Source organism: Emys orbicularis, chromosome 4 (genome assembly GCF_028017835.1).
Source record: "Emys orbicularis isolate rEmyOrb1 chromosome 4, rEmyOrb1.hap1, whole genome shotgun sequence".
Classification (NCBI taxonomy): Eukaryota; Metazoa; Chordata; order Testudines; family Emydidae; genus Emys; species Emys orbicularis.
Window position 1 is genome coordinate 121,775,988 of NC_088686.1, and position 27,079 is coordinate 121,803,066.

Below are 27,079 nucleotides of genomic sequence, written 5' to 3' on the forward strand. Positions count from 1 at the left end.
TACATCCAGGGTTCATTAGAATCATTTTTCATAGATTATAAAGCCAGAAGGAACCATTGTGATAATTGAGTTTTGCCTCTGGTGTAAATCAGACTATCAGGCTTCCCCAAAATAATTCCTGTTTGAACTATAACATGCCTTTTGGAAAGACATCCAATCTTGATTTAAAAAATTTCCAGTGATGGAGAATCCACCACAATCCTTGGTCAATTGTTCCAAAATTTTGGAGAAAAAAAATCAGGTCAGACCAACACCAGCATTTTTCAAATTTTTTGGCAAATTGAAAGAAAAAAAATAATTTTAAGCTGAACAAATCATTTAATTTCAGCAAAACCTATATGTTTTATTTCAATTTGGATTATTTTCAAACATTTATGATTGATTTCTAATACAATTAAAGGTAATTTTGAAACTAAGTCATTTCAAACCAAAAAATGTGAAGCATTTCCTCTTGAAAATGTCAAAACACAACATGTCAAATATTTAGAATTTTTGTTTTAGGATTGTTTCAGTTGAAACAATTCAATGAAACTGATACAAATGTATACAATGCTTCAGAGTGACTGAATCTGCATTTTTCACTGAAAAAAGTTTCAGACAAAAATTTCACCCAGCTCTAGTTAACTACCCTCACTATTAAAAATGAGTACCCTATTTCCAGTCAGAATTACTCTAGCTTCAATTTCCAGACATTAGATCTTGTTATACTGTTGTCTGTTAGATTCTGTTAACAAATTTCTGTTCTCCATTTAGGTTCTTATAGACTGTGATCAAATTACCCTTTAACCTTCACTTTCTTAAATTAAACAAATTGAGCTCCTTGATTTTATCACTGTAAGGCGTGTTTCCAGTCCTTTAATTTTGAACATTATACTTTCAAACTTCCAGTCATTCAGTCATATGGTACTTCATTTGTGAAAAAAAATACAAAAAAGAAATTATAAATGGCAATAATCCCTTATTACTGCATTTTCCTGTATTTAAATTAAAATATTGAAATAGCAATTTATCAGTTAAAAACCTACTATATAACACTTGTCTGAGCAGTTCAGCTCAAATTGAAAACACTTTCAAAAACCCCTATCACCAGGCAAGGCAAATCCTTTAGTCAGATTTTCTCTGGCCCTTTCGTATGGGGGCGAAGAGGGTAGAGAGGCACAAGTAGCCTCTTCTACTGGAGGCCCCATCCAATCTCCCTCTGGAGAACTGACTCCATTACAAGCTCAATGCAGTGTCTGGAGCCTATCCAAAAAGAAACAAACGTCTTCATAGGTTCAACAGGCAGATTTACAAGGTACCCTGAATCCTGAAAGTTGTTCAGATCAGACTGTCTTAGGCCTGGTCTACACTACGAGTTTAGGTCGACTTTAGCCGCGTTAATTCGAATTTAGCCTGGACACGTTCACACGACGAAGCCCTTTCTTTCGACTTAAAGGGCCCTTTAAACCGGTTTCTTTACACCACCTCCGACGAGGGGATTAGCGATAAAATCGGCCCTAGGGGGTCGGAATTCGGTTAGTGTGGACGGAATTCGACGTTATTGGCCTCCGGGAGCTATCCCACAGTGCTTCATTGTGACCGCTCTGGACAGCGCTCTCAACTCAGATGCACTGGCCAGGTAGACAGGAAAAGCCCCGCGAACGTTTGAATTTCATTTCCTGTTTGCTCAGCGTGGAGAGCACAGGTGACCACGCAGAGCTCATCAGCACAGGTAACCGTGATGGAGTCCCAGGATCACAAAAGAGCTCCAGCCTGGACCGAACGGGAGGTACGGGATCTGCTCGCCATATGGGGAGATGAATCTGTGCTGGCCGAACTCCGAAGCAGTAAACGAAATGGCAAAATATTAGAAAAGGTCTCCAAGGCCATGAAGGACAGAGGCCATAACAGGGACGCACAGCAGTGCCGCGTGAAAATTAAGGAGCTAAGGCAAGCCTACCACAGATCCAGAGAAGCAAACGGAAGGTCCGGGGCTGAGCCGCAAACATGCCGCTTCTACGCGGAGCTGCATGCCATTCTAGGGGGTGCAGCCACCACTACCCCAACCGTGTGCTATGAGTCCCTCACTGGAGAATCACACAGGGAAGCGGGTTCGGGGTACGAGGAAGATGAGGATGGAGATAATATAGATACCTCACAGCAGCAAGGAAGCGGAGAAACCGGTTTCCCCAACAGCCAGGATATGTTTATCACCCTGGACCTGGAACCAGTAACCCCCGAACTCACCCAAGACCCTGTGGGCACACAGGGGACCTCTGGTGAGTGTACCTTTGTAAATATTACACCTGGTTTAAAAGCAAGCGTGTTTAATGATTAATGATTAATTTGCCCTGGCAATCGCGGCCAGTACAGCTACTGGAAAAGTCTGTTAACGTGTATGGGGATGGAGCGGAAATCCTCCAGGGACATCTCGAGAAAGCTCTCCTTCATGTACTCCCAAAGCCTTTGCAAAAGGTTTCTGGGGAGGGCTGCCTTATCCCGTCCGCCATGGTAGGACACTTTACCACGCCAGGCCAGTAGCACGTAGTCTGGAATCATTGCATAACAAAGCATGGCAGCGTATGGTCCCGGTGTTTGCTGGCATGCAGACAACATCCATTCCTTATCGCTCTTTGTTATCCTCAGGAGAGTGATATCATTCACGGTCACCTGGTTGAAATGGGGCGATTTTATTAAGGGGACATTCAGAGGTGCCCCTTCCTGCTCTGCTGAACAGAAATATTCCCCGCTGTTAACCACGCGGTGGGGGGGAGGGGTGAAGTGACCATCCCAGAGAATTGGGTGTGTGGGGGAGGGGAGTTAGTTGGGTTTGTGCTGCATGTTAACCCTGAAACCGCAGCCCCTCCTTTTACATTGCAAACCCATTTTAAATGGCCAACCCAACGGGTGCTTGGTATGGTTAATGAGAGCAGTACTGTTTTAAACCATCCCCACTTGTTAACAAGGTTAAAAAAGCCAAAAGACTGTGTCTTACCATGGCTGCCTGCAAGCTGAAATCTGTGGCCTGGCACTGCGTGAGTGATCTCTCACACCAAACCTGCAGGCTCTCAATATAAGAGGAAAAATGCGACCTTGTAACGAAAGCACATGTGCTGTGTGATGTGAACAGCAAAATCTAACGTGAAAGAGTGTACCCATTGTTCTCTAAAATGTATCTTTTTTAACCACCTCTCCCTTCTCCTCCACCAGCTGCAAATGTTTCTCCTTCACAGAGGCTAGTGAATATTCAAAAGCGGAAGCGAAGGACGCGTGATGAAATGTTTACTGAACTACAGACTGCCTCCCACGCTGACAGAGCACAGCAGAATGCGTGGAGGCAGTCAATTACTGATTTTAGAAAAGCCCAATATGAGCGAGAGGAGAGGTGGCGTGCTGAATCGCGGGCTGAAGAGGAGAAGTTGCGTGCTGAATCGCGGGCTGAAGAGGAGAAGTGGCGTCAGCTTGCACACAGAAGGCAAGAGTCGATGCTCCGGCTGCTGGAGCATCAAACTGATATGCTCCTGCGTATGGTTGAGCTGCAGGAAAGGCAGCAGGAGCAGAGACCGCCGCTACAGCCCCTGTGTAACCAACAGCCCTCCTCCCCAAGTCCCATTGCCTCCTCACCCAGACGCCCAAGAACACGGTGGGGGGGCCTCCGGCCACCCAGTCACTCCACCCTAGATGATTTCCCGAGCAATAAGTTTTAAAGTTTTAAACTGCAGTGTGTCCTTTTCCTTCCCTCCTCCCCCACCCATCCCGGGCTACCTTTGCAATTATCCCCCTAGTTGTGTGCTGAATTAATAAAGAATGCATGAATGTGAAGTAACAATGACTTTATTGCCTCTGCAAGTGGTGCTTGAAGGGGGGAGGGTAGGGGAGGGTGGGGTGGTTGGTTTACAGGGAAGTAGAGTTAACCGGGTGGGTGGGGGGGCGGAGATTTCATCAAGGAGAAACAATCAGAAGTTTCACACTGTAGCCTGGCCAGTCACAAAACTAGTTTTCAAAGCTTCTCTGATGCGCACCGCGCCCTGCTGTGCTGCTCTAACCGACCTGGTGTCTGGCTGCGCGTAATCAGCAGCCAGGTGATTTGCCTCTACCTCCCACCCCGCCATAAATGTCTCCCCCTTACTCTCACAGATATTGTGGAGCGCACAGCAAGCAGCAATAACAATGGGGATATTCTTTTCGCTAAGGTCTGAGCGAGTCAGTAAGCTGCGCCAGCGCGCTTTTAAACACCCAAATGCACATTCCACCACCATTCGGCACTTGCTCAGCCTGTAGTTGAACAGGTCCTGACTCCTGTCCAGGCTGCCTGTGTACGGCTTCATGAGCCATGGCATTAAGGGGTAGGCTGGGTCCCCAAGGATCACGATAGGCCTTTCAACATCCCCAACGGTTATTTTCTGGTCCGGGAAGAAAGTCCCTTCCTCCAGCTTTCGAAACAGAACAGAGTGCCTGAAGACGCGAGCATCATGTACCCTTCCCGGCCAGCCCACGTTGATGTCGGTGAAACGTCCCTTGTGATCCACCAGGGCTTGCAGCAGCATTGAAAAGTACCCCTTGCGGTTTATGTACTCGGTGGCTTGGTGCGCCGGTGCCAAGATAGGGATATGGGTTCCGTCTATCGCCCCACCACAGTTTGGGAATCCCATTGCAGCAAAGCCATCCACTATGTCCTGCACGTTTCCCAGAGTCACTACCCTTGATATCACCAGGTCTCTCATTGCCCTGGCAACTTGGATCACAGCAGCCCCCACAGTAAATTTGCCCACTCCAAATTGATTCCCGACTGACCGGTAGCTGTCTGGCGTTGCAAGCTTCCACAGGGCTATCGCCACTCGCTTCTCAACTGCGAGGGCTGCTCTCATCCTGGTATTCTGGCGCTTCAGGGCAGGGGAAAGCAAGTCACAAAGTTCCATGAAAGTGCCCTTACACATGCGAAAGTTTCGCAGCCACTGGGCATCATCCCAGACCTGCAACACGATGCGGTCCCACCAGTCTGTGCTTGTTTCCCGGGCCCAGAATCGGCGTTCCACGGCATGAACCTGCCCCAGTAACACCATGATTTCCACATTGCTGGGGCCTGTGCCTTGTGAGAGGTCTAGGTCCATGTCCATTTCATCATCACTCTCGTCACCGCGCTGCAATCGCCTCCTCCTCGGCTGGTCCTGGTTTTGCTTTGGCATGTCCTGGCTCTGCATATACTCCAGGACAATGCGCGTGGTGTTCATAGTGCTCATAATTGCCGCGGTGATCTGAGCGGGCTCCATGATCCCAGTGCTAGCTATGGCGTCTGGTCTGAAAAAAGGCGCGAAACTAGTATCTGAAGGACCAGGGGAAGGAGGGAGGGAGGGAGGGGCGAGTGACGACATGGCGTACAGGTATAGGGAATTAAAATCAAGAAAGGTGGCTGTGCATCAGGGAGAAATACAAACAACTGTCACACAGAATGCCCCCCCCCCCCAGAGATTGAACTCCTAAGCCTGGGTTTAGCGGGCCGTTGATTTGACGGAGGGAGGGGGGAAGGAAATGAATACAGAACAAATCTATTTTTTACATCTTAAGATGACAGTGCAGCATGACTGATAGCCCTCGGCATTTTCTGGGTGCTTGGCAGCAAATACTGGGCGCTTGGCAGTATGATGATGATGGATACCAGTCATAATATACTATTTACTGCCAAAAGGCAAGGGGTTGCTGCTGTGTAGCAATGTAGCCCCACGTGTGCCAGCCACATGTCTGCCAGCACCCAGATCGCCCTCGGCCTCTTCTGGGTGCTTAGCAGACAATACTTGGCAGAAAATAGTATACTACGACTGATCGCCATCATTGTCCGACGAGGACGGTTACCAGTCGTAATAAACCATCTACTGCCAAAAGGCAAAAGGTAAGGGGCTGGTGCAATGCAGTCCTACGGCTGCCAGCCCCACAGCTACCAGCATCCCGATCGCCGATGAAGGCTACCAGTCATGCTGCACCGTCTACCGCCAAAAGGCAGTTAGCTGCTGCTGCTGTGTAGCAATGCAGTCCCACGTCTGCCGGCACCCGGATGACATATGGTGACGGTGAGCTGAGCTGAGCGGGCTCCATGCTTGCCGTGGTATGTTGTCTGCACAGGTAACCCAGGTAAAAAGGCCCGAATCTATTGTCTGCCGTTGCTGTGATGGAGGGGGAGGGGCCTGACGCAATGTACCCAGAACCCCCCGCGGCACTGTTTTGCATCATTCGGGCATTGCGATCTCAACCCATAATTCCAATGGGCGCCGGAGACTGCGGGAACTGTGGGATAGCTACCCATAGTGCAATGCGCCGGAAGTCGACGCTAGCCTCGGTACTGTGGACGCGGTCCGCCGACTTCATGCACTTAGAGCATTTTATGTGGGGACACACACAATCGGCTGCATACAACCGATTTCTATAAAACCGGCTTCTATAAATTCGACCTAATTTTGTAGTGTAGACATAGCCTTAGTTAGTTAGTTGCTTGTTTGTGGCTATCTCTTGAAAGTTAGCTACCTCTTGAGGCTTCCCAGATCATTTAGCAATCAGTACTGTTGTCCTAAGTACTAAATACCAGTTCAATTTTTAGGCACCTTTAGAGGTCACTAGTTTTGGGAAACCCACAGTAAAAATTATTCCAGATTATACTCTGCCTTTGGTAAAAGAATAGATTTCTTAGGCTCAGATGTATGTAAATCTGTTGTTTTTAAACTATGAAACAGTACTGAGGGACCTCATATTATATGGACTGTTTTCCTGTATGATACAAATTAACCAACTCTGTTTCAAAACTGGGTATGGCATAGAACAAAATGAACTGTAGATTATCTGTATATTTTCCATATATTCTCCTTTAGCTCTTCTTCCCTGATCTTATGTATAGCTTTCATTAATTTTATTTTCATTTATTTACAATGTGGGCTAATTATAACACAGTACACCATGTTTGGTGGTGACTGCATCATCTGTCTTGGGAAAGAGAATTGATTCTTAAACTACATCTAGGATATTATGACCTCAGTGTTTCCATCATATTTTCTTTTATCAATATAATCTTTCAGTGTTTAATAAAAGACATTACTATTAAAGCTATTATCACTTTATAATGTAGTAAACTAGCCCTTGACTAGCTGTTCTTTTATTAATAAACTATAGATGGATCTAAACCAAAATCTTGACTCTGAACACCCCTAACTTTGGAGTTGGATTCATTTCCACAGTACAATAGTTTTCACTGGTTACATTTTTTAAACCACATAAGAGAAATTGTCAACTATAATACTAATATGATTGGCTGGCACAAATTCTATTGTATAAAATATGCCATTAGTTACTTAATGAACAGTTATTTATTTATGATCTTCAAACATTTACATTAATTGTAAATAAGTTATATATTAGTGAAGTAGGTCTATGTTCAATATGAAGTAGATTCCATGATTACTAGCTCTTGGAAACAGCAAAGCAAACCTGCAATACAGTAACCTGAACATTAAAACAATATAGTGTTTGCAACTTCCATTTCTCTTCATGAACATGGATCCAAAGTTTCTACTTTTATTCAAAATGATAATAATTATACACCATAACAAAATGTTTTCTTGCTTTCTTATCAACTCTTCATCATTATTGTAGGACTTACCTTTATTGAAATATTCACAGTCATAAGCTAAAAAAATATAAAGGAAAGAAACACTTAGATACAGACATTTTGCAGATTTGAAATTTAGAGAAAAACAAGTTTTCCTTTAACCCACTAATGAATGGACAAACAAAAGCGGCTCAAAACCAAATGCCAACTAAGTTAGATTTTGTACAAAATTTTATTAATTGGCAAAGCATTTATTATAACATTTGAGTAAAAATGCACTAAACTCAGAGCACACATTCACTGCAAACACATAAGGTTATCTTTTTGTGACCTCTAGTGGTCAAGACTCAGCTTTACAATCTTTCCTTGCTGACATTAAAATACCTGCGTATAATCTACAATGTCAGAAGCTATTATGTAGCTTCCCCACTCTACCAGGCTCCCTGTGTGACCTTAGGCTACTCACGTAATCTCTCTGTGCCTCCCTTCTCAATTGTAATGTACAAATACTTCCCTTCTGCCACCTTTTGTATGTCTTGCATTCTTAGACCATAAACTCCTTGCAGCTAGGACTATCTTTTACTATGTGTTTGTGATGGGCGCTGTACGATTGTGCCTCAATCTCAGCTGCAGCCTCTTGTCAAAACTGTATTAACAAACAATAATATAGCAATATTTTAAATCCTGAATTACACTTGTTCAGAACATTCTTTAATCCTTCCCCACCTCCACATTGCAGGTGAAGTGTTGTAAAGCATGTAAAGGTGTTGTCTCCTGCAGGGGGACTCTAAGATTTGACGCTTGCAGCTCCTCTTATCTCTTGCACCCAAAATAATTGAGTTTGGACTTGGCCTATGCTGTGATTATATGCTGTACAGCTAGCTTCATATCAGCTATTTTGGGGACACTTCACATTTCCAGAGCAGTGAAAAATCCACACAAGTGACTCCATCCACATCCCATAGGATATCTTGTGCTGGGTCTCCAGAAGGTAATGGGAAAAGAAGAAAATGTGGGTGTGTCACCCACAAACATAGACGTGACCAGCAGTTCTCACACAGTGCAAATCCCATGGCCCAAATTGGGAATAGAAGCCAAGCAGAGGGCTGCATCTACTTCCAACCAACAGCTCTGCTGCCATTGCTCTGACTTTAAAAGGGATGTGCTCATGTGATTCAAACTTTGGTTACTTTTTCAGAACTTGATCCAGTGTATAGACTGGCAATGTGCTGGGCCCAGTACTTGGTTGAGAAAACTTACGACACACTCTGGGGGACCTCCAGTCTACTATGACTCCATGCTGACAGCACTGATGTGCATACGCCGATACACTTGTACAGAAACATTCACAATCACCTCCTTGGTTACAACCACATGTGTCTGTCAAGCAGTTTGAATAAAACCAGGTGACGTCAACCTGAAGAATATAAATGTTATTGTAATAACATAAAATAATTCACATAGACTTTGACGAGTGATCTCAATACAGAGCTATCAGACTTTGACAATTTAACAAGTAAGACTTCAAGATATGATAGGTGTCATTTTAAGTGTCTGCCTAAAACACAAAGCATCATCATAGTCATGAGAAACTAGTACACTGTTTAGTGGTACAATTGAATTAATCAAGTGATACATAGGAATCAGTGCAGTAATATGATGTTTATGTTGACTTGAAGTATGGGACAGGGTAACAGTGTTTACTTGTAATTTAAACTTTAATATTTCTATTTTTTAGTTTATTAATTTCCTCAAATTAACCATAAATAAACAAACTTAGCAAGCTTGTTAGCAACCACTGGACACACATCATTTAATACGTGGTCAAAAATGTGGTTAAATTAGTGATGAACTGTTCTCCATATAGACAATTTCATAAAAATAATTCTGTGATTTTTTTCCTCTGATTGTCATGAAGTCTTGTTGTGTGTGACCAAACTTAAAAGAAAAATCAATTATTACCAGTGCTAAGTTTTCTCATTGAAATATTGTAAAGTGCTCTCTACATGGGTCTACACTGTAAGAGTTGCACAATCAGGCCCTAAAGTATATCTAGTTAGTTAAATGTGTCTAGATGAACTGGAGATCAGCTGAGAGCACATGATCATTATGAAACATGCAAATGAGCAAGTGCTAATGGATCGGAATCAGAACAGATATGGGTCACGTTTTCTATCTCACTCTGTCATGTTAGATAAGACTGGGATTTAAAGTGATGTAAGGTTTCTTTTTAATCATATACACAGAACTTCACATCATTTTATTTGTTATCACTACTCACCACTGGATGGCAAGCTTCAAACATTTCATTTAACAGTATCCCACATTCTTTCTTGGCAAATGGCTCTCTAAGTGGGTTCAAACTGCATGGATTTCGAATGTCAGAGCTGTCAACACACTAAACCAGAAAGCAAAATTGTCACCCCCCAGAAACTTGTTTCACAACCACTATGCTATCTGAACTTTCAAAACCTAACCTTTTTTAAAAAAAAAATTAGGTTTCAAATAATTCATGTGAGCACAAATCAAATGCATCATTTCTAAAGCACTCATTGTAGGAGTCAAGACAACCTAGGACTTATTATTAAATAGAGGAAGGTAAATCTGTGAAGACGGAACAGCCCATTGTGGAAAAATGTTTCACTTGTTCTGAGGCAAAAGGAAAAACAAAGCCACAGTTGTATACATTCACTTTGTTGGGGTCCAAGACTTACTCTCACGTGTAGTCCTGCTTGCTTGAATAATAAAGATGACTCATATAAGCAAGCCTTGAGTTTTTTCATTATTTAATGTTTTATTTTAAAAAGTTTCAATTGGACTTTTGAATAGCAATCTCAGAAGTGCATATGTATTTGGTAATGCATGGTTTCCTTCTGCTAAGCTAAATACTCAACATTAATTCATTTAAAATAAATATTTATATAGATACTGCATATAAAATATTTAAAAGTACACAAGTTTTTAATTACAGCGTTTCTATAGTGCAAAAGATGGGAATATTTTAGAGGGTTGTTTCTCTAAATGTTTCTATTACTCTTTGAGCAATGTACTAAATTTAATGAAAAACGGCAGTACATTTAGAACAAACATAAAACAGAATACTGCACATCAATCCTCCATATATCAGTGCTTTAGGAAGAAAAAACTTCCTGTCCTTTTTTCCCCACTTCACTTTAATTAATTATTATAATAAGGTCAGTAGATATTGTAAATACGGTTTGCAACCGAGGGGAGATTCCAGGAATGGAATTATTGGCTCTGAGGCTGATGAGCTATAAAGTGTTACACAAGGATTTACTAGGAAAACCATTTTTGTTATTATTTACCTCTACAGCTGACCAGCTACTTCCAAACTCTTGAGAGTTTGTTAACTCAAAATTTTCTGGAGTCCTCATTTCATTTATTGTTTTCAAGTCAAAATTTCCACATAATCCAGTCAGTTCACCCTAAAAAAATTATATGTATTAGTCAGTGCTACTAGCCTTACCCATTATTAAGGTTGCCTGTCATATCCCATTTTCAGTTGCTTATAATTTTGCCAAATTTTGATCATTTACTTCATATTAATTCAATTACTATAGAATTGTTTGAGTTGGCAGATGTGTTTGATAGATCTTCTAGTCTATTCTCTGAACCATGGTCAGATAGTTATGTTAGTCTTTCAATCCTGTACAAATGACTTTAAGTGTGTTGATCTCTGCTTACCTGCCACTGAGGTCCAGTCTGTATATGAATAGTTGTTCTCTGATCCCACAGAATGGTGATGTGTTCATTAGGAAAATGAACAAGTGTGAAAAATCCAGCTTTCCATAAGTGTATTTTTTGTAGTTTGTCTATATAACTAGATGGACTCTGTTCAAAACAAAATAAGCCATCACATAATATAAGTAAAGTCTTTAAAAGGTGTCTGCTTGTCAGGAAACAGACATCAATAAAATGAACGATGGGGATGATTTGAAAATTTGTCCCAATACTGAGTGATTACCACAGAGGAATAAAGGGGGGATTTTTACCATGATTAATGCTGGATTTGTTGTGGATTACCTGCTTTACATTTTTTTGAGTGTTTGGGGTTTTTTTAAACAAACATCTATGACTTTTCACATTTTCAGAGTCGATGAGGAGAGTATGAGTGGGTAGGATACTAAAATGCTGAACAGGTGCCTGAGTGTTGCAAAATTAAACTGAATTTCTATTGAACTCAACAAGACTTAAGCATGTGCTTAAGTACGTTCCTGAATATAGATTAATGTAATCATATATTTGAGTGCTTTCTTGAACTATATAGGGACAGAGTCTGCCATCCTTTCTCACACAGAGTAAAGCTTTTATATATTAAATTTATTAATTATTATTATAAATAACATTCTGTATAAAGATAGCAGAATCTGACCTAGAGTAATGAAAAATCAACCCAAACCATGGAGCACACTAGAAACCGGCACGTATTTTATGCAATTATATGGAAGTATTCTGAAATCCAGATTCATAGGATGAATTGCCACTTTAATGGGTGGGAGACTTGACTGGATCCACAAAGCGCCAAACAGCTTTAGAATTAAAGGGGAAGAGTACACAGAGGTAGGCCCCTCCTCTCCCTGGGTGTGGTGTTGCCTGTTGGCTGGCCAGAGAGAAATGGGCACCAACTGGTTTCTTGCTCCGCACAATCATTAATTGAAACCATTGCCTGGGACCTCTCAATCTCCTTGCCCCACTTTAGCTGAACCCACCCTCCCTCCCCATAGTACAGGAACAGTGTGATTTAGGATACTGTGGGTCCAACTGACTTTCTGTTTTAGGGGTCAGGAAGGAATTTTTCCCATTGCAACCAGATTGTCTGAATCTGGTAGTTTTTTTCACCTTCCTCATAGCACCATGGATAGGAAAGGATTTAGAAATTTTATATTGGAAATTGTACAAATGTTTAGCACATCATAAATTGCAGCCGGCATCCAGTGTGGACAAAAAGGGCCAGTGCCGAGAAATAAGAGATCTGGTATTTCTCTGATGGGCCTCAGGCCTAAGGGAAAAGGGGAGACCTGGAGTCTTCATAGAAAAACGTTCTTCTTTAGTACCTTTTGTGTCCTTTGTAGGGGAAGGGGAAGAGGATTCAGCAGAGCATATAGGCTTTATGATAGGAGCCCTATAAATCCCACAGTGGATCCACCTAAATGCCTGTTATGGGAAGATGGGGTAGAAAACACCAAAAAGGGACACTAAGTTGAATAAAGTTGCAACCTGCCTCCTAAAGCCCATCCCTGTGTCTGTCCTCATGCATTTGTGTGTCCTGATCAGTGAAGTTAATGGCAAAACTTCCATTGACTTAAATGGGGCCAGGATTTCATCCATAGATTTTAAGGTCAGAAACAAGCATTATGATCATCAGTCTAATCTTCTGCATAACACAGGCCCTAGATTTCACCCAATGATTCCAATGGACTAGCCAAATGCAATCAGCATTTAGTGTATAAGAGATTCAAGGATTTGCAGGTTAATTAGTATAGTTTTAAAGTATTTGTATATAAACAAGACCATCCAGTTCCAAATATACATTTTCCCTTTTTTCGGGGCTAAAAAGTGAAACTTACTGGATTTCCAGTGTCATCATCAAATGTTATAAAAGATTTTCCAACATTAATGGAAATATACTTTCTGCAAATTATTCCAGTATTAAAGCAGTTAACGTTTTCTGTAATGACTGAAAAACTAGTAATTGAAGTGCTCTGCAGAAAAAAAAAAAAAATGTAAACTGAATCAATAATACACTGCTATAGTTATGCATGATTATTTTGTTCTTTTCCATAGCAGTAACCTCAATGTGCTATAAGTATATTTCACCCTAGGCACTCCTGTATTCACACCCTACACATGACAGCAATAATATTTGTACAAAATATGCCTTGTGATGTACCATATGAAAGCTAATAACATGTTGGTTATTAATATAACTGTAAAATGCATGTGTTAACCTTATATGTGAAGTTATGAGTTCCCCTCTATATGATGTTACAAGAACATGTTTAAGACAAAGACAGCCTAGGCTAGGTAAAGGTAATAAACAGGTCTGTCATACACAAAGGAATGTGGGTTTACCTCAATTTACATATTAGCAGTAAACAAAGCCATCAAGTTAAACCAGCAGGGGTTATCTAGAGTCTGAACTCTAGAGTCAGAGAATTAACATGGCTCCTGCGCCCCAGAGAGACACAGGAGACTGAATCTGCAGAAGGCTTTCCTGACTTGTAAGGCAAAGACAATTTCTTTGGTAATATAAGGGACAGAGAGAGACTCCATCTTTATCCTTCACTGTAAGGAAACAAAGGAAGCAACCAATTTGATCTCTGTGATGGGTCCTGGCCAGGTCATCCAGTGAAGAACTGGAAGGGAGACTGTGGGTGAGAGAAACCATTTTGAACAAAGACCGGATCTTGCTAGATTATGTTTTAGATGCATGTTTTTCACTTTTATGTGCTTGTAAGCACTTTTATGTGCTTGTGTCTCTACCTTTATCTCTTTTACTTGGTATCACTTAAGCCATGCTCCTTTGTTAATATACTCATTTGATTTAATTATAAATCAATGATGCTGCATAAATTCAGTAAAGTGTGTGCTTCTAATAAGATGACAAGTTGGAATGTTACACTAATACTTTTTCTGTGAGGTTCTAGTGAGAGGATCTGGTCCCTGCAGTAGGATGATTTTGGGGCAAATTCAGGGCTGGAAGGGTACTAAGGTCAGCCTGCAAGAAGTAAACAAGTTGGGCAAAGCCAGGTTGAGGCTTGTGGGCTGTTGGTAGGCTGTTGGGGTAAGAGTTCTGGACCAAAGCTGTACAGCCACAAGATACCCAGGATTATAAGGCAGATGTTGACTGAACACCTTACTGGGCTGGGTGAGCCTCAAACCATTCTAACTAATTCATGGTCCAAAGTTTTAGCAGCGACAAAGTTCATAAAGTGACAGGTGAAACATCAACTTAATGTACTGGTAAGCAGGAGGTGGAATGGAAGCTGAATTGTACTCTGCATGCATGTCATAGAAGCCTGGAGAGCCTCAGGCCCCATCAGCTTTCATTTGTTTCCAAAAATGTGGCTGTACATTTTGTCTTTTCCTGCTGATATGTTTTGTTCAATATTAGCGTATAACACAAAAAGAAATTATTTGCATTATAATGTTAATCATACAAATGAAACAATAATGTGATATTAAATAAAGTGAAGATTTTTGAAAAAGTAGCAAAAAAATCTTTGTTGCAGATATTTCACCTATTTAATTTTTTATCTGGATTTGGGGAGACTTTAAAATAAATTCTCACCTTAACTAGATGAACCTTACAAGCTCCAATGAAGTCAAATGTGAGTCCATCAAATGTCCTGTAATGCCGATCCCCGTACACAGTACACATTGATGGGCAGGGATGGAAGGTGCATTGAAATGACCCATGCTGGCAGATACTGAAAAAGTATGATCAATAGTGGAATATCAAGTGTAGAAACTGACAAATAATAACAGTTATTTTACTGATAATTTTTCAAAGATTAGAAATATTAATAAAAAAGCAAACCCCAGTAAAATATAGTTCTACAAAGTGTTAGGAGTGTGGATAGGTTGCAGACTGAAATGTTATGTAGTAATGATATCAATAAAACCCACCCTGAAAAAATATTACATGTTGAATTGATACAGTTTGAAATGACATCCATTGAACTGTATGTTGAATCTGTAGGTTCCATAATGTACCAGACACCGGCATTTCTTATATTGAACCAGTAAAAAGCAAATGGTCTCACATCAATGTAATATGTTACATAGTAGTTCACATCAATAAAAAATCAAATACATGTAACAAGGAATAGCTTGCATACAATATAGTTGTTTGAACAGAGGCTGAATCTTGGAATCAGCTACTGACACATGCGTAGTCAGTCCAGTTCCAGCAGTCCTTACTCCGTCCTTAATTTAAGGGACTTTTGCATGATAGAAAAAAAAAATCAGATTTGCCTAAGTGATTTAGGCCCAGATCCTCAAAGGTATTTAGGTGCCTAACTGAAGATAGGCACCTAAGAATTCAATTATGTGAGCCTTAGAACCTAAATTCCATTTTCAAAGGTGACTTAAGCATATAGAAGGCTTTCAATGAGACTTAGGAGCTAGAATCCCAAGTCTCTTTTGAAAATGGAACTTAGGCACTTTGGGAAATTTTTCCCCCAAAAAAGGCCTTCGGGACTCAGCCCCTTGATATAATTATAGCATAGCAGTAACAGTTACACTAAATATAGTATGTTATATATTTTCTTTTTCTTAATATGTATCTATGCCACATGTAATATATTTAATTTGAAAATGAATAACTCTGATATACCTGTTGCTTAAATGAATGGAAGTCTCATTTCCTGAATAAACTATGGTTGTATTCATCCTGTGAAATATCTGATACAATAGATATTACTGTATATGGTGACTAATCATATTGAATTATACTGATTCATATATTATGAACTGAAGGAGTAGAAGTGAATGGTTTTAACAGGAGAAGCAATTGTCAGGAAGGTAGAAGTGGGTGCAAATGAAAGCAGGCTCCATTTCTCCTTTATTTTGCACGCTTGTTAGTTGCAATACAGTCTCCCTTTCTGACCCCTTGGCATGTAACTTATACCAATATATACCCATTTAGACTGTCTTACCAACGTGCAACTTACGCTGCCATTTACCTCACCTCTCAATTTGGCCCTATGTGTTTGTGTTTTATACAATGATATCTAATTACCTTGGGATACTGATAGTCAAGATAATGATTCTTCTAACGCCTGCCTATAATGCGACTCCCTTTTTCCAAATAACCTGCTGTTATTCAGTCACTTGGGAGTCTCTTGTGACAGTGTTCCAGTTCTAAAAAAAAGTTCTATTTTTAACATATATTTGAACCCAAATGTAAAAATAAAATTACTGGAGATGGAATACTAGAAACTGGTTTGAAAAATATAGTCAAGAACAGTAAACAGCCAGATAAATTTCTGCTTACCAGGTATGACAGGAAGAAATGACTTTGTCACCTGGGAAGTACTCCTTTCCTTTCCATGAACATGGGCATTCATCTGGCTCAAAGCATGCATCACCATGTTTAACAAGGCTGTCAAAAAAAAAATCAAGTATGCATTCAATGCAAATATATTTTTCAGATCTATACATTTATAAATCTTTTCACTGCTCTTTTAAATAATTTGTAATTAACTCCACAACATTTTTCTTTAAAAAGCAGCAGCAGCAGCAGTATTTTAAAATCTTTTTGGGAACTCAAAAATACATTTTTTGTTCCTAATACAAGTTTGTTACCAGTACTTACACATTTCCATTCACAGGTATCTGAATAGTCCATCCTTAATTAAAGTTAAACAGTGGAATAGAACACTAAGATCTAACTCCATAAGAGTTATTCGTAGATGCATAGATTTTAAAGCCAGAAGGGACCATTAGAACAATCATCTAGAATGACATCACAGGCCATAAATTTCATCCAGTTACCTTTGTAACTTGTGTTTGACTAAAGCATATCTTCCAAAAAAGCATCCAGTTTTGTTTTGAAGACATCAAGAGATGGGGAATCCACTACTTCCTTTGGCAGTTTGTTCCAATGGTTAAAACCCTCATTGTTAAAAAATTGTCCCTTATTTCTAACTTGAATTTGTCTGACTTTAACTTTGATCCACTGTTTCTTCTTTCTTTTTTTGCTAGATTAAAGAGCTCTTTGATACCAGTATTTTCTCCTCACACATGCTTAACCTCCTGAGTGGCTCCAGTGCCTTCAATGGTAAAGTTAACCACATGCATACATATTTACAGAATCAGGACTTACATTTCTTACTCATGATTATAAAAGTAATAACTGATGTAATAGATACAAAATTGGAACTTCAAGAAGCATATGGGAAACTATCTGGGGATTCCAACAACATATGAAGAAAGGGAGAATTCTTGTTCACCAGCACAAAATATAGCAACAAATACAAAATTTAAAATAAAACCCTGAAACCAACATACCAGGGATAAATAAATGGAGATGTGAAACAGGAAAGATGGACTTAATACATAAATACATGGAATTATTTAAATTTACACAAATACTTGGAAAATACACAGTAAATGATAAATGAACTGTTAGAACAGAGTAACAATTATCCAATGAATCCAACATAAGTTCTGTGTAAATTTTTTTCTTGTGCAATTTGATGTACTATTTGATGATGGGAATTCAAAAAGGTCCCGAAGACACATTAATGGATTTCAGAAGTTTCAGCTGTCACCAGTGAAAAACAGATTTATAGAATGAGAAATGAGAATTTTTTTAAAATGTGAATCTTTAGTTAGATACAATAGTAGGAAGTAGACCCTTCGTTGCAAGCCTTATGACTCCAGCTTGCATTGAGTTCTACTAGTGCAAACTCCTATTCCTGTGCAGAAATTGTGGAAAAAAAACATGCTAATTGGATAGAAAAAGGGAGAGGGATCCCTTGAAAGCCCCATAACATCTAAAATTATCTTAATTTAAAAAAAAAAGCCAAGTTTTGACTTTTACTCTCTTTGGGCAAGAAATTATCGTAAGTATTGCTGCCAGGCTGATGTTGGTTTCTTTGAAAAGTAAATAGATTTTAAGAATAAAAGTTCTTCTCTACTCCATGCGTGCAAAGAATTTCTCTGAGAAAATCCACTAGACTAGTCCAATTTACTCAGAAAAGTCATATCTGTTGCTCACCATTATAATATGTGTGTGCTAGATTCTCTGAGTCAGGGGAGCAGCTCATCATTGACAGTCATATCCTGGACAAACTGGTTGGTGTCCCCATTTTTTTCTCTGCAGGAACGCAGAGGAAAAATTAAATTATTGCATCAAATGCATTCAGCACAGCACTTATTCTTTGTGTACACTGGATGAATTAGTGTTTTGTAAACCAAGTTATGTGATTATAACCTAGACCCCAATTCAGTATGAATTAAAACAAAAAACAACAAGAACTTCTCCACTCTGGGGCTCTTTTATTGGGAACACGGTAACAATACCAGGAAAACATGAAAACACTAAAATGAAAGACTGTAATTTTCTTTAGAGTATTTGAAATGTCCTTTGTAAGTTATACCCATTTCAAGTTTTCTGTCACTTATTGAACAGTTTAACTACATGACCAAAATTCCCACTGGTTTAAGCTACAAACTGAATAGGCCACATTCAGAGACAAAGAGCATCACGTTGACAAGCTAAGACCAAATGCAAATTCCCTCTCTGTAATATTACACTGGATAAAATAAGTGATAACAGCTCTCTCTCTCGTAAAGCCAAAGAACTAGGCTGATTTCAATGATCTAAGAATTCATAACAATATGCCATCTAGAGATGCCCAGAACTTTCCCTTTTCTTCTGAAGTATCAGACATTATTTCTAACACCTATTTATGTGCAACCTAAAGATCAGTGCTAAGGGTATACTTATTTCTAGCTTCCTTCATCAAACTCAACCTGTACTGAATCAAATTCACTGCCACCTTATTAGGCTCCTGCATTCATTTAAATAATGTCCATGGGGGTGGAGCAGAGAATTATTAGAAGCAAAAATGGCATTTTTGAGTGAACAAAAGCCTAAGGGATAAATGTTTCTCACTTTTGCCAAGCTCAAGTACCTGGGCTTGAGAAGTAAAGAATCATCTCCGCAGGCTGCACCAGCAAAAGAGTCACTTCATAGTCACTACCACAGTGTTGGGCCTTCTGTAGGCTCAGTGCATGGTGCACTCACTTCCCTCCATTATGCAAAGTCATATGGCCAGTGAAATTCTTTGGCCCCACCCACAAATTTGCCTCTGGGGCTTCTCTCACCCCCTCTGCAAACTCCTCAGATTTTGCCCACAATGATACGCCCATGATGCAAGAGGGGTATCAGGAGGGAGGGAAATTGCAAATACCAGTTATTGTGAGTGTACTCCAATGCCATGAATAACATCCTTACTAGCTGATAGGAGACACAGAAGCACAACAAAACTGCTGTACCCTGTGCTTATTAGTAGTATTACTGTAGCATCTAGTGGCCCCATTGTAGAGGAGTCACTGGCTGGCCTAGTGGAGTTAATCTGTTCCTGGAGAATGTTCCTGCTGGCGGAATTATGCTGTTGTAATATTAATAAATTGTCAGGGCACTTTAGAGCTCTTGAATAGTCAACTTTTTACTATTGGTTGACAGGGTTGCCAAGTGGCATCTTGCGCAACACTCCCATTTTGTATCTGTAATGGGGGGACTCACCTGTTGAGTGACTCCTAGGCACTGGGTGTGGTACCACAGTCCTTTTTTCACCCCTGGCGCCCCCTGTGGGTTACTATCCAATCTTGGTGGGTTTTGAGTGGCTTGGCTTGGTTCTTCTTTTTAGCAGAGGTCAGGTTGTGGCTTTGCCTTGCAGCTTTGTTTTGATCCCATATCATTGGACCTAGGGCAGGGGAGTTCTGAATTGCATCAGTCTGTGGTCCCTGCTGGCTCAATCCATCTTTATGATGCAGTGATTGCACTCTGCATGAGTCCAAGCCTTTTTTCAGGATGGCTACTTCAGCCTTCCCAGGTCTTTAACTTTAGCCATGCTGGACTTCAGCCCCAGCTGTACCTTAAGCAAAATCTGAAGCTTAGTCAGGTCCTTCTGCAGAAACAAACACTGCTGTTCCATGATGTCTTTTTCAGTTCTGAGATGGGCCAGGTCCTGTTCCTGCAGTATAGCTTGGGCTAAGATCTGCTCCCTTGAGGAGCGCTTTATTTGTGTTCTTGTAAAGCCTTAACCTTTTGGACCTGTAGCATGTGCATTTGCACCATTTCCTCTTTGACCCTATCCACTGCCACAATCCTATCTTCTACCTTTTTCTATTCCAGTAGGAGTTGGGTTTGTTGGGTAGCCATAAAAGCTACTACAAATACTGCAGCCTCCATAGTAGACACAACTGTCGTAATAGTGGCTGTCAATACTAAGTCCTTCACTGGATGGTGAATTCACACCCTTATACCATCTTCCTGGGTGCTTGAATCCTTACTCCATTCTTCTATGGGGATTTAAGTTTCCTGGTCAGCAGTCACTATGCTTTATACTTCAATGTCCATGCTTTTACGTTTGTCATACCTCTCTGCCCTCTCCTGGACCATCAACCTCAGTCCCCTCAGTTCCTCCATTTAATCCAGGAGGTGGTTGTTGGCTCGGACAGACTGATCCCACTGTCCTATGAGCATCTCTTCGTTCTGCTAGTGTGCTCCAAATTTACACCCCAGCTTGCTGTGCACTAACTGTTCATCCAGACAAGCCCTCAGAAAGTTAGTGACTGCTCAGGAGTGTTTCTTGTTTGGAAATTGTGTTGATTAAACACATTGAACTAAATTCTGTCTTTACACACCAGCCACACTATTGCCTTGTGTGAGTTGCATGTATGTAAACCGAGGGCAGAATTCAGCCCAGAGTTTAGCCAGAGTCAGGATTTCAGTGAGGGTAAGGTGTGTGTGAGAGAAAAAACAGAAAAAACTTCTGTCATTCATGTCTGACTGAGAGGATAATATTAGATTTTCCTGAGCTGTGGTTGTCTGAACTTTCTAGTCACATATAATTAATCGAAAAATTAATCATGCTTTTCTTTGTATGAATGTGTGTATATGTATATGTGCCAGTTGAAATATTCTTGGATTGTGTAGTTTTTAACCTGTAGCATAGCAGAATAACAAGTTACTGCTAAATGACCAACCTCATTTTATGGTTGAAGTAGTTTTCAACAAGGAGGACAAAGTTAGCAGATCACTAGATTCACCCATCTTTGCCAGTTAATAAATAGCAGCTGCTTTTTGGATTCAGATCAAACAGCTGCCTGCTTTGTACTTTGCACAATGTTAGCATAAGAACCATCTGAACTGAACTCAACTACATTCACAGAGGGGGGAAAAGTAAAACAACTGTAACTATAATAACTGTAATATAATATATATGTTTCCTGCTGTTAGGAACTACCTTCAACAAAATGAAATGTGTCACTTCTGAAGTAAAATGACCTTTAGAAGATTGTAGGGGTGATATTGTTATGCTAGGGGCTGGGAGCAACCTCATTGAAGCTGGTGGATATAACAACTATCTTCCATTTAGGTTAAATGAGGGAACATTAAATGCCCCTTCATTTAGAGAGAGCTGAAAAAATAGGCCATCCAGAATATATGCTACATGTAAGGCCGCTCAAAAATCAAACTGTGTGGGTAGAAGGGTTTCACTGCATGCTGAATGTAAATCCTGAGGTAGGGGATTGATTTGATTGCAGCTGTGTGTCTGTGTGTGAGAGAAAAGGGGCAGATGCACCACAGAAGCGCACAGAGAAGGCAGGAAAAAGCCAAGGACTGCCAGTGAACAGCTTGTAGCATGATCCTGAGAAAAAGCTGAGAGCTTTTCGCGGAAGTGTTGGCTGGAAAGACACTTGGAACTGTGAGCAGAGAAACTGCCTCCTGACATTTGATCCTGCTGTGTTCAGGAAACAGGACAGTTTCTTTGTAAATAAAACAGGACTGAACCAAAGAAATAACTGACCATGTCATCAATTTCTCCTCCTAATGGAAATAACTTGCTAGACCCTGAATTTTGGCTAAATGCTGGGGTCAAAAGAGGTAACAATATAATACATTGTAACAATAATATAAAGCACTGTAATGGTGGGCATTAAAAAGTCAACATTTACAATCAGTTATCAATCAGTAACACAGATATAATATCTTCCTACTCTCACAATGGGAAAGAAATGTGGCTTCTCAAATTTCTGTGTGGTAAGTGTTGGCAAATGTTGACTTAAATGGTGATCACTGTAATAAGTTTTTAAAAAGTGTAACCTGAAAATGCAAACAATGTATTTCTAAGTCTCAAAATGTCATTAGAACAGGATATGATGTAATGGTAAGTCTATCTTTGATATATTGCAAGCATTTTCTGGAATTCATTAGTACCCCTTTAGCACGACTAGTGGGAAAGAGGTGCTTAGGAAATAAACAGACCTGGCATTTGGGGGAGATCCAGAAGCACTGCTGCATGTTAGAGAGCAGCAAATAAATACAGCAAATGGTATGAGAAACAAAGTATTTACTTATGCTTCTTTAAATATAGCACTAGAGGCACATTCAGTCTCAAGGAAACAAAACGAAGTCTCCTTATGTCCTCTTCCTTGTCTCAATAGCGTACTATCCCTTCAGTCATCCTATAACAATACCAGCAAACAGCACTTCACCAGTATGAATATCAGATCTGGAAGCACCCAACTGGAGGTAGTACTTCAACAGATGTTGATTCAGCATATGTAATAGCATAATGATTTAATGGGCAGGTAGTGGGGTACAGAGCCAAACACGCCTCCAACACTTAGGCAGACAGGTATCCACTTATCCTGAGGAATTCAAGTATTTATGACTGACCATCTCACATCTCTGTTTAACCTAAAAGAACAATGAGGGGGGAAAGATTAATAAGGGTGAATCATCTGGGAGTTTTGGGGGTACCAGTTAACAAAGAGGTAGAGTGCATATTGTTTTTAGTTTTTTCGCATTAAAAATGTAAAATTAAATGCTCTTTCCTTAAATCCTGTGTAAATAAAAAACATGAATAAGTTATTTGGAAAAGAAGATATTTTGACATGTACCAATAGGAGAGGACTTACAACTGAGCTTTGAGGATTTATATCTTATCCATGGTGCAGTGGATATGATCACCGTGACACCACTCAAAATCATATTTGTCATAAAAAGTGGCTTTATAAAATGTTGGAGACAAAATTACATTCCTCCTACATTGTTAAATTTATCTGGCCATAGACAGATATTTTTAAGATTACATTAAATGCATTGTTTACTTTGTGCAAATTAAAAAGTGATGATTTTTCTTTTTAAAAAACCTTTCAGGAATTCATTTAAGCTTCTTACATGTTATTTGATCTGGTATGCCACCTGTTTATTACAAAAATACAATAAGAAGGAATTTCTTATTTTTGGGGGTGGGAGGGAAGCAGGCACAATATTTCTGGATGGATTACAGCATCTCATTACACTTGGAATGCTGCAATTTTCAGTTGACTTAATATCGTCTTTTTCGTGGTTCTAATTTATAAGAGCAAGCCTAAGCCTAAGAAAAAAAAATGCCCCAGTTGGTTAACTTTGCCCAATGTTAGCCATAGAGACTAAGGAAGAGTGTTCTCCAGGGCCATTTTTAAATCTCTCTCTCCAAAGGTGCAGAGCAGGCCTTGCCATAGTAGAACGCATTTCATGAACTGCATTCTAGTCTAGAGTGGAAAAAACAAAAACAAACCCCTCACGACTGTTTAATCGATGAAAAAGTGTGATCTGGAAACACTCATGTCAAAGCATAGTACCATGAAACTACAGAATATCTTATTGATTTTATGGCTAGGTGCACTGTAAGTCAGAAAATAATTGTTTGGGGATTTATACTACCAAGAAAAATATATTCCAAGTTTGCTTCTTGTACTATGCAAGTGCTAAGCATTGTCACCTGCATTAGGGCTGGTTTTAACCAACATTTGACTAAATCATTTTGTGGATTATTCCTTGAGGACTTGCTTGAATGGTCATTGGGCACACTGGTCCCGGTTTTTATCTCTTTTACACTGGTGTGAAGCTGATGGGCATAACAGCTACTTTCCATTTAGGTTAAATGAGGGAACATTAAATACCCCTTCATTTAGAGAGAGCTGAAAAAATTGGCCACCCAAAACACAGGCTACATGTAAGGCTATCTTAGTATAAATCTGGAGCAAATCTGTGGAAGTCAAGAGCAGGTAAAAGGTGTGACAGCCTGTCCTATGGCCTGCCAGGACCCTGTTGCTGCAGCCAATGTGGTCAGGACCTTTAAAGGGGGGAAATGTCATGGACCAGCATCAGTACCATCTTATCCATCTCTGTGTGTGAGGCTCCCTAAAATAGACACCTAACTAGAGGGCCATAGCACAATGTATTTAGAATACAAATATAAATACCTGACAGACTTATCTCTTGCATGTTTAAAAATATGATTTATTTCAGTCTTGCAGGTTATTATATACCAATGGGGGGTTGTTTCCAAACATAAACATGGATAGTCTGTTGCATGTTCCTAGAAATAACATTAGTGATGTCTCTGTCCATTAAATAAAGTCAGCTACAGCAGTGCTGGGATCAGACGATGAAAGGTCCTTCTTTCCCCCTAATGTACTCTGTAAGAACTAAGATTAGTGCAACCACCAGGTCCATAGTAGTTAGTCTACACTTACTACAGAGAGAGACAGAGATTAGTAGCAACATGATGTTCTATAATGCTACATACCTATTATAATAATGATACCTAGCTCTTATATAGTGCTTTGCATTGGTAGGTCTCAAAGTGCTTTACAAAGGAAGTCAGTATCATTATCGACATTTTATAAAGGGGGAAACCGAGGTACAGAGAGATAAAGTAACTTGCCAAAAGACACACAGCAGGCCAGTCACAGAGTTGGGAGTAGAAGTCAGTTCTCCTGAGTCCCAGCCCAGTGCTCCATCTACTAGGCCACACAGCTTCCTCTTTATACCAACATACATTTGTTTAGATTTTTAGGATTATTTCTGCACAAGAAAGGGCTATGCCTCTTAACCAAAGAGGATCACAATAACAAGGCAATTCTTAGAAGGTGAGCACAGCAAGAAAAGCAAAAGAATCACAGGCAGACTGAGCTTTTTAACTGTATATAACAACACAATGTATCATGAAAATTCAGGTGTTATATCAAGTAATAGCATGTTCAGGACACAAAAATGACACAGATTCTAGAATCAGATGTTTCACCTTCCTTTTCTGATATATTTCAGAGTGGTAGCCGTGTTAGTCTGTATCAGCAAAAACAACGAGGAGTCCTTATGGCACCTTAGAGACTATTTGTTAGTCTCTAAGGTGCCACAAGGACTCCTCGTTGTTTTTGCTGATATACAATCCCAGCTTGCTTTCCTTTCCAGTACCCTTTTGTAGTATCTCACTCAGAGAGGTCACTCCTACTAATCCTTCCAGCTAAATTTTAGTAACATAGTAGACCTCTAGATGGTCAGCAAATAGCGCAGAACTAAGAAAGAGTCAATTACATATCATATGATTGGAAACACAGAAGTCCTATGAGAAAGGGATGAGTAGCAGGACTACCGGTGGTAGTTATGAAGAAGGTGACACACACCTTTGTATGAACATAGATCACCATTTGTCTCCAACTTCCAAGACCAAGGGCTGAGGTTTTTCACTTGCATTGCTTAATTGTGAGATGGTAGATGATGATCCTATCGGGATCCATTGATAACACAATCACTAGTAGCAGCAGTTGTGTGACAGTTCATTTTTTGAAAAAAGATTGATCCCAAGATTAGTGGCATGGAGAAATAAGGGATGGAATATCATTACAATGGAAAAAATGACAGCTAACTTTATACAAGGATCAAGCAGATTTCATGATGTCTGGTTACCATTTTTGGAGCTTGAACAAAATAAACAAACAGATAATGATGAGGTTGATCAAACACAAATGGATGTTGTAAAGGTGACAAATATTCAGAAGAAGCTGAGCAGGGCAAATTATTCCCATATGATGGGACATATACACCAGCTGATTATGACTTAAATGATGTAGAGAGGGAAAAATAACAGAAGGGAAAAGTTTCTGGAAGATCTAATAAATAGGTACAACCAAGCAAAGAAGATGGAGTGATATTATGGACACTGCAAACTACTGACTACACCTTCTCAATTGTGTTTGTGTTATTGCCATCAGAAGGCCTGCGGTCCTCTTGATTCTTCTCAGATTAAATAAAATGAAATTAGTATGCAAGGTATATGGAATTGTGTTATGGCTCTGGATAAGATTCATTATACTGCATGGAAATGTGAATTTACTAGATTAAAGTTATAAGAATAAACACCTGTATAAAGTAAATTATTAGGTTTTCCCAGCTCATCTGTGTTAATAACGATAAAAGTTAAAATCACCTTTTTAAAAAAATAGATGACCCTGTTATTCCTGGTCCTTGTCGATCTTTCCAATATGAAGTACTAGAAAATGGATAGTCAAAAAGGAATATGCAGTGGGAATATCCTGATAGTCAATTCTCTCTCCTGGAAGACATGAGCATGTGTTCTCTCCTATGAGCACATGCTTATTTAAAATACTGAAATACCTACAAAGTGTTCCACAAAGCTCACCTGTAAGGAAGAGTGAAAGCTCTCTTTATAAAGGAATACTTATCTATTTGTCTTCTTTTCATAGTGTCAGCAGGGATCAGAAAACAAAGACCAGAGAATATCTTGGCTGTTCCCAGCCTTCTTGTTCAGTTTATAATAGCGGAGGTATGTTTGTCCTCTATTTAAATCTTTAAGTGCTGACAGCATCTGACATATTTAATCAAGAATAAAACATTGAGAAGAAATATTTAATTGGCACAGGTATCTTGAATACCTGGGTCAAATGATTTGGGGT

The 27,079-nt window shown here is 39.8% G+C and overlaps 1 protein-coding gene across 1 annotated transcript in view; it reads right to left on the bottom strand.

Annotated features, from left to right (window-relative positions):
• The window catches only part of OTOG (otogelin), a 147,292-nt gene that overhangs the window by 75,046 nt on the left and 45,167 nt on the right, over positions 1-27,079 (bottom strand). Inside the window, exons 20-27 of the mRNA XM_065403357.1 lie at positions 16,590-16,697; positions 14,883-15,021; positions 13,159-13,293; positions 11,276-11,422; positions 10,897-11,016; positions 9,852-9,968; positions 8,831-8,987; positions 7,622-7,648 (exon numbers count right to left, since the gene is read on the bottom strand). Of these exons, the coding sequence (XP_065259429.1) occupies positions 7,622-7,648; positions 8,831-8,987; positions 9,852-9,968; positions 10,897-11,016; positions 11,276-11,422; positions 13,159-13,293; positions 14,883-15,021; positions 16,590-16,697 (950 nt within the window). The remainder of the gene's footprint in view (positions 1-7,621; positions 7,649-8,830; positions 8,988-9,851; positions 9,969-10,896; positions 11,017-11,275; positions 11,423-13,158; positions 13,294-14,882; positions 15,022-16,589; positions 16,698-27,079) is intronic.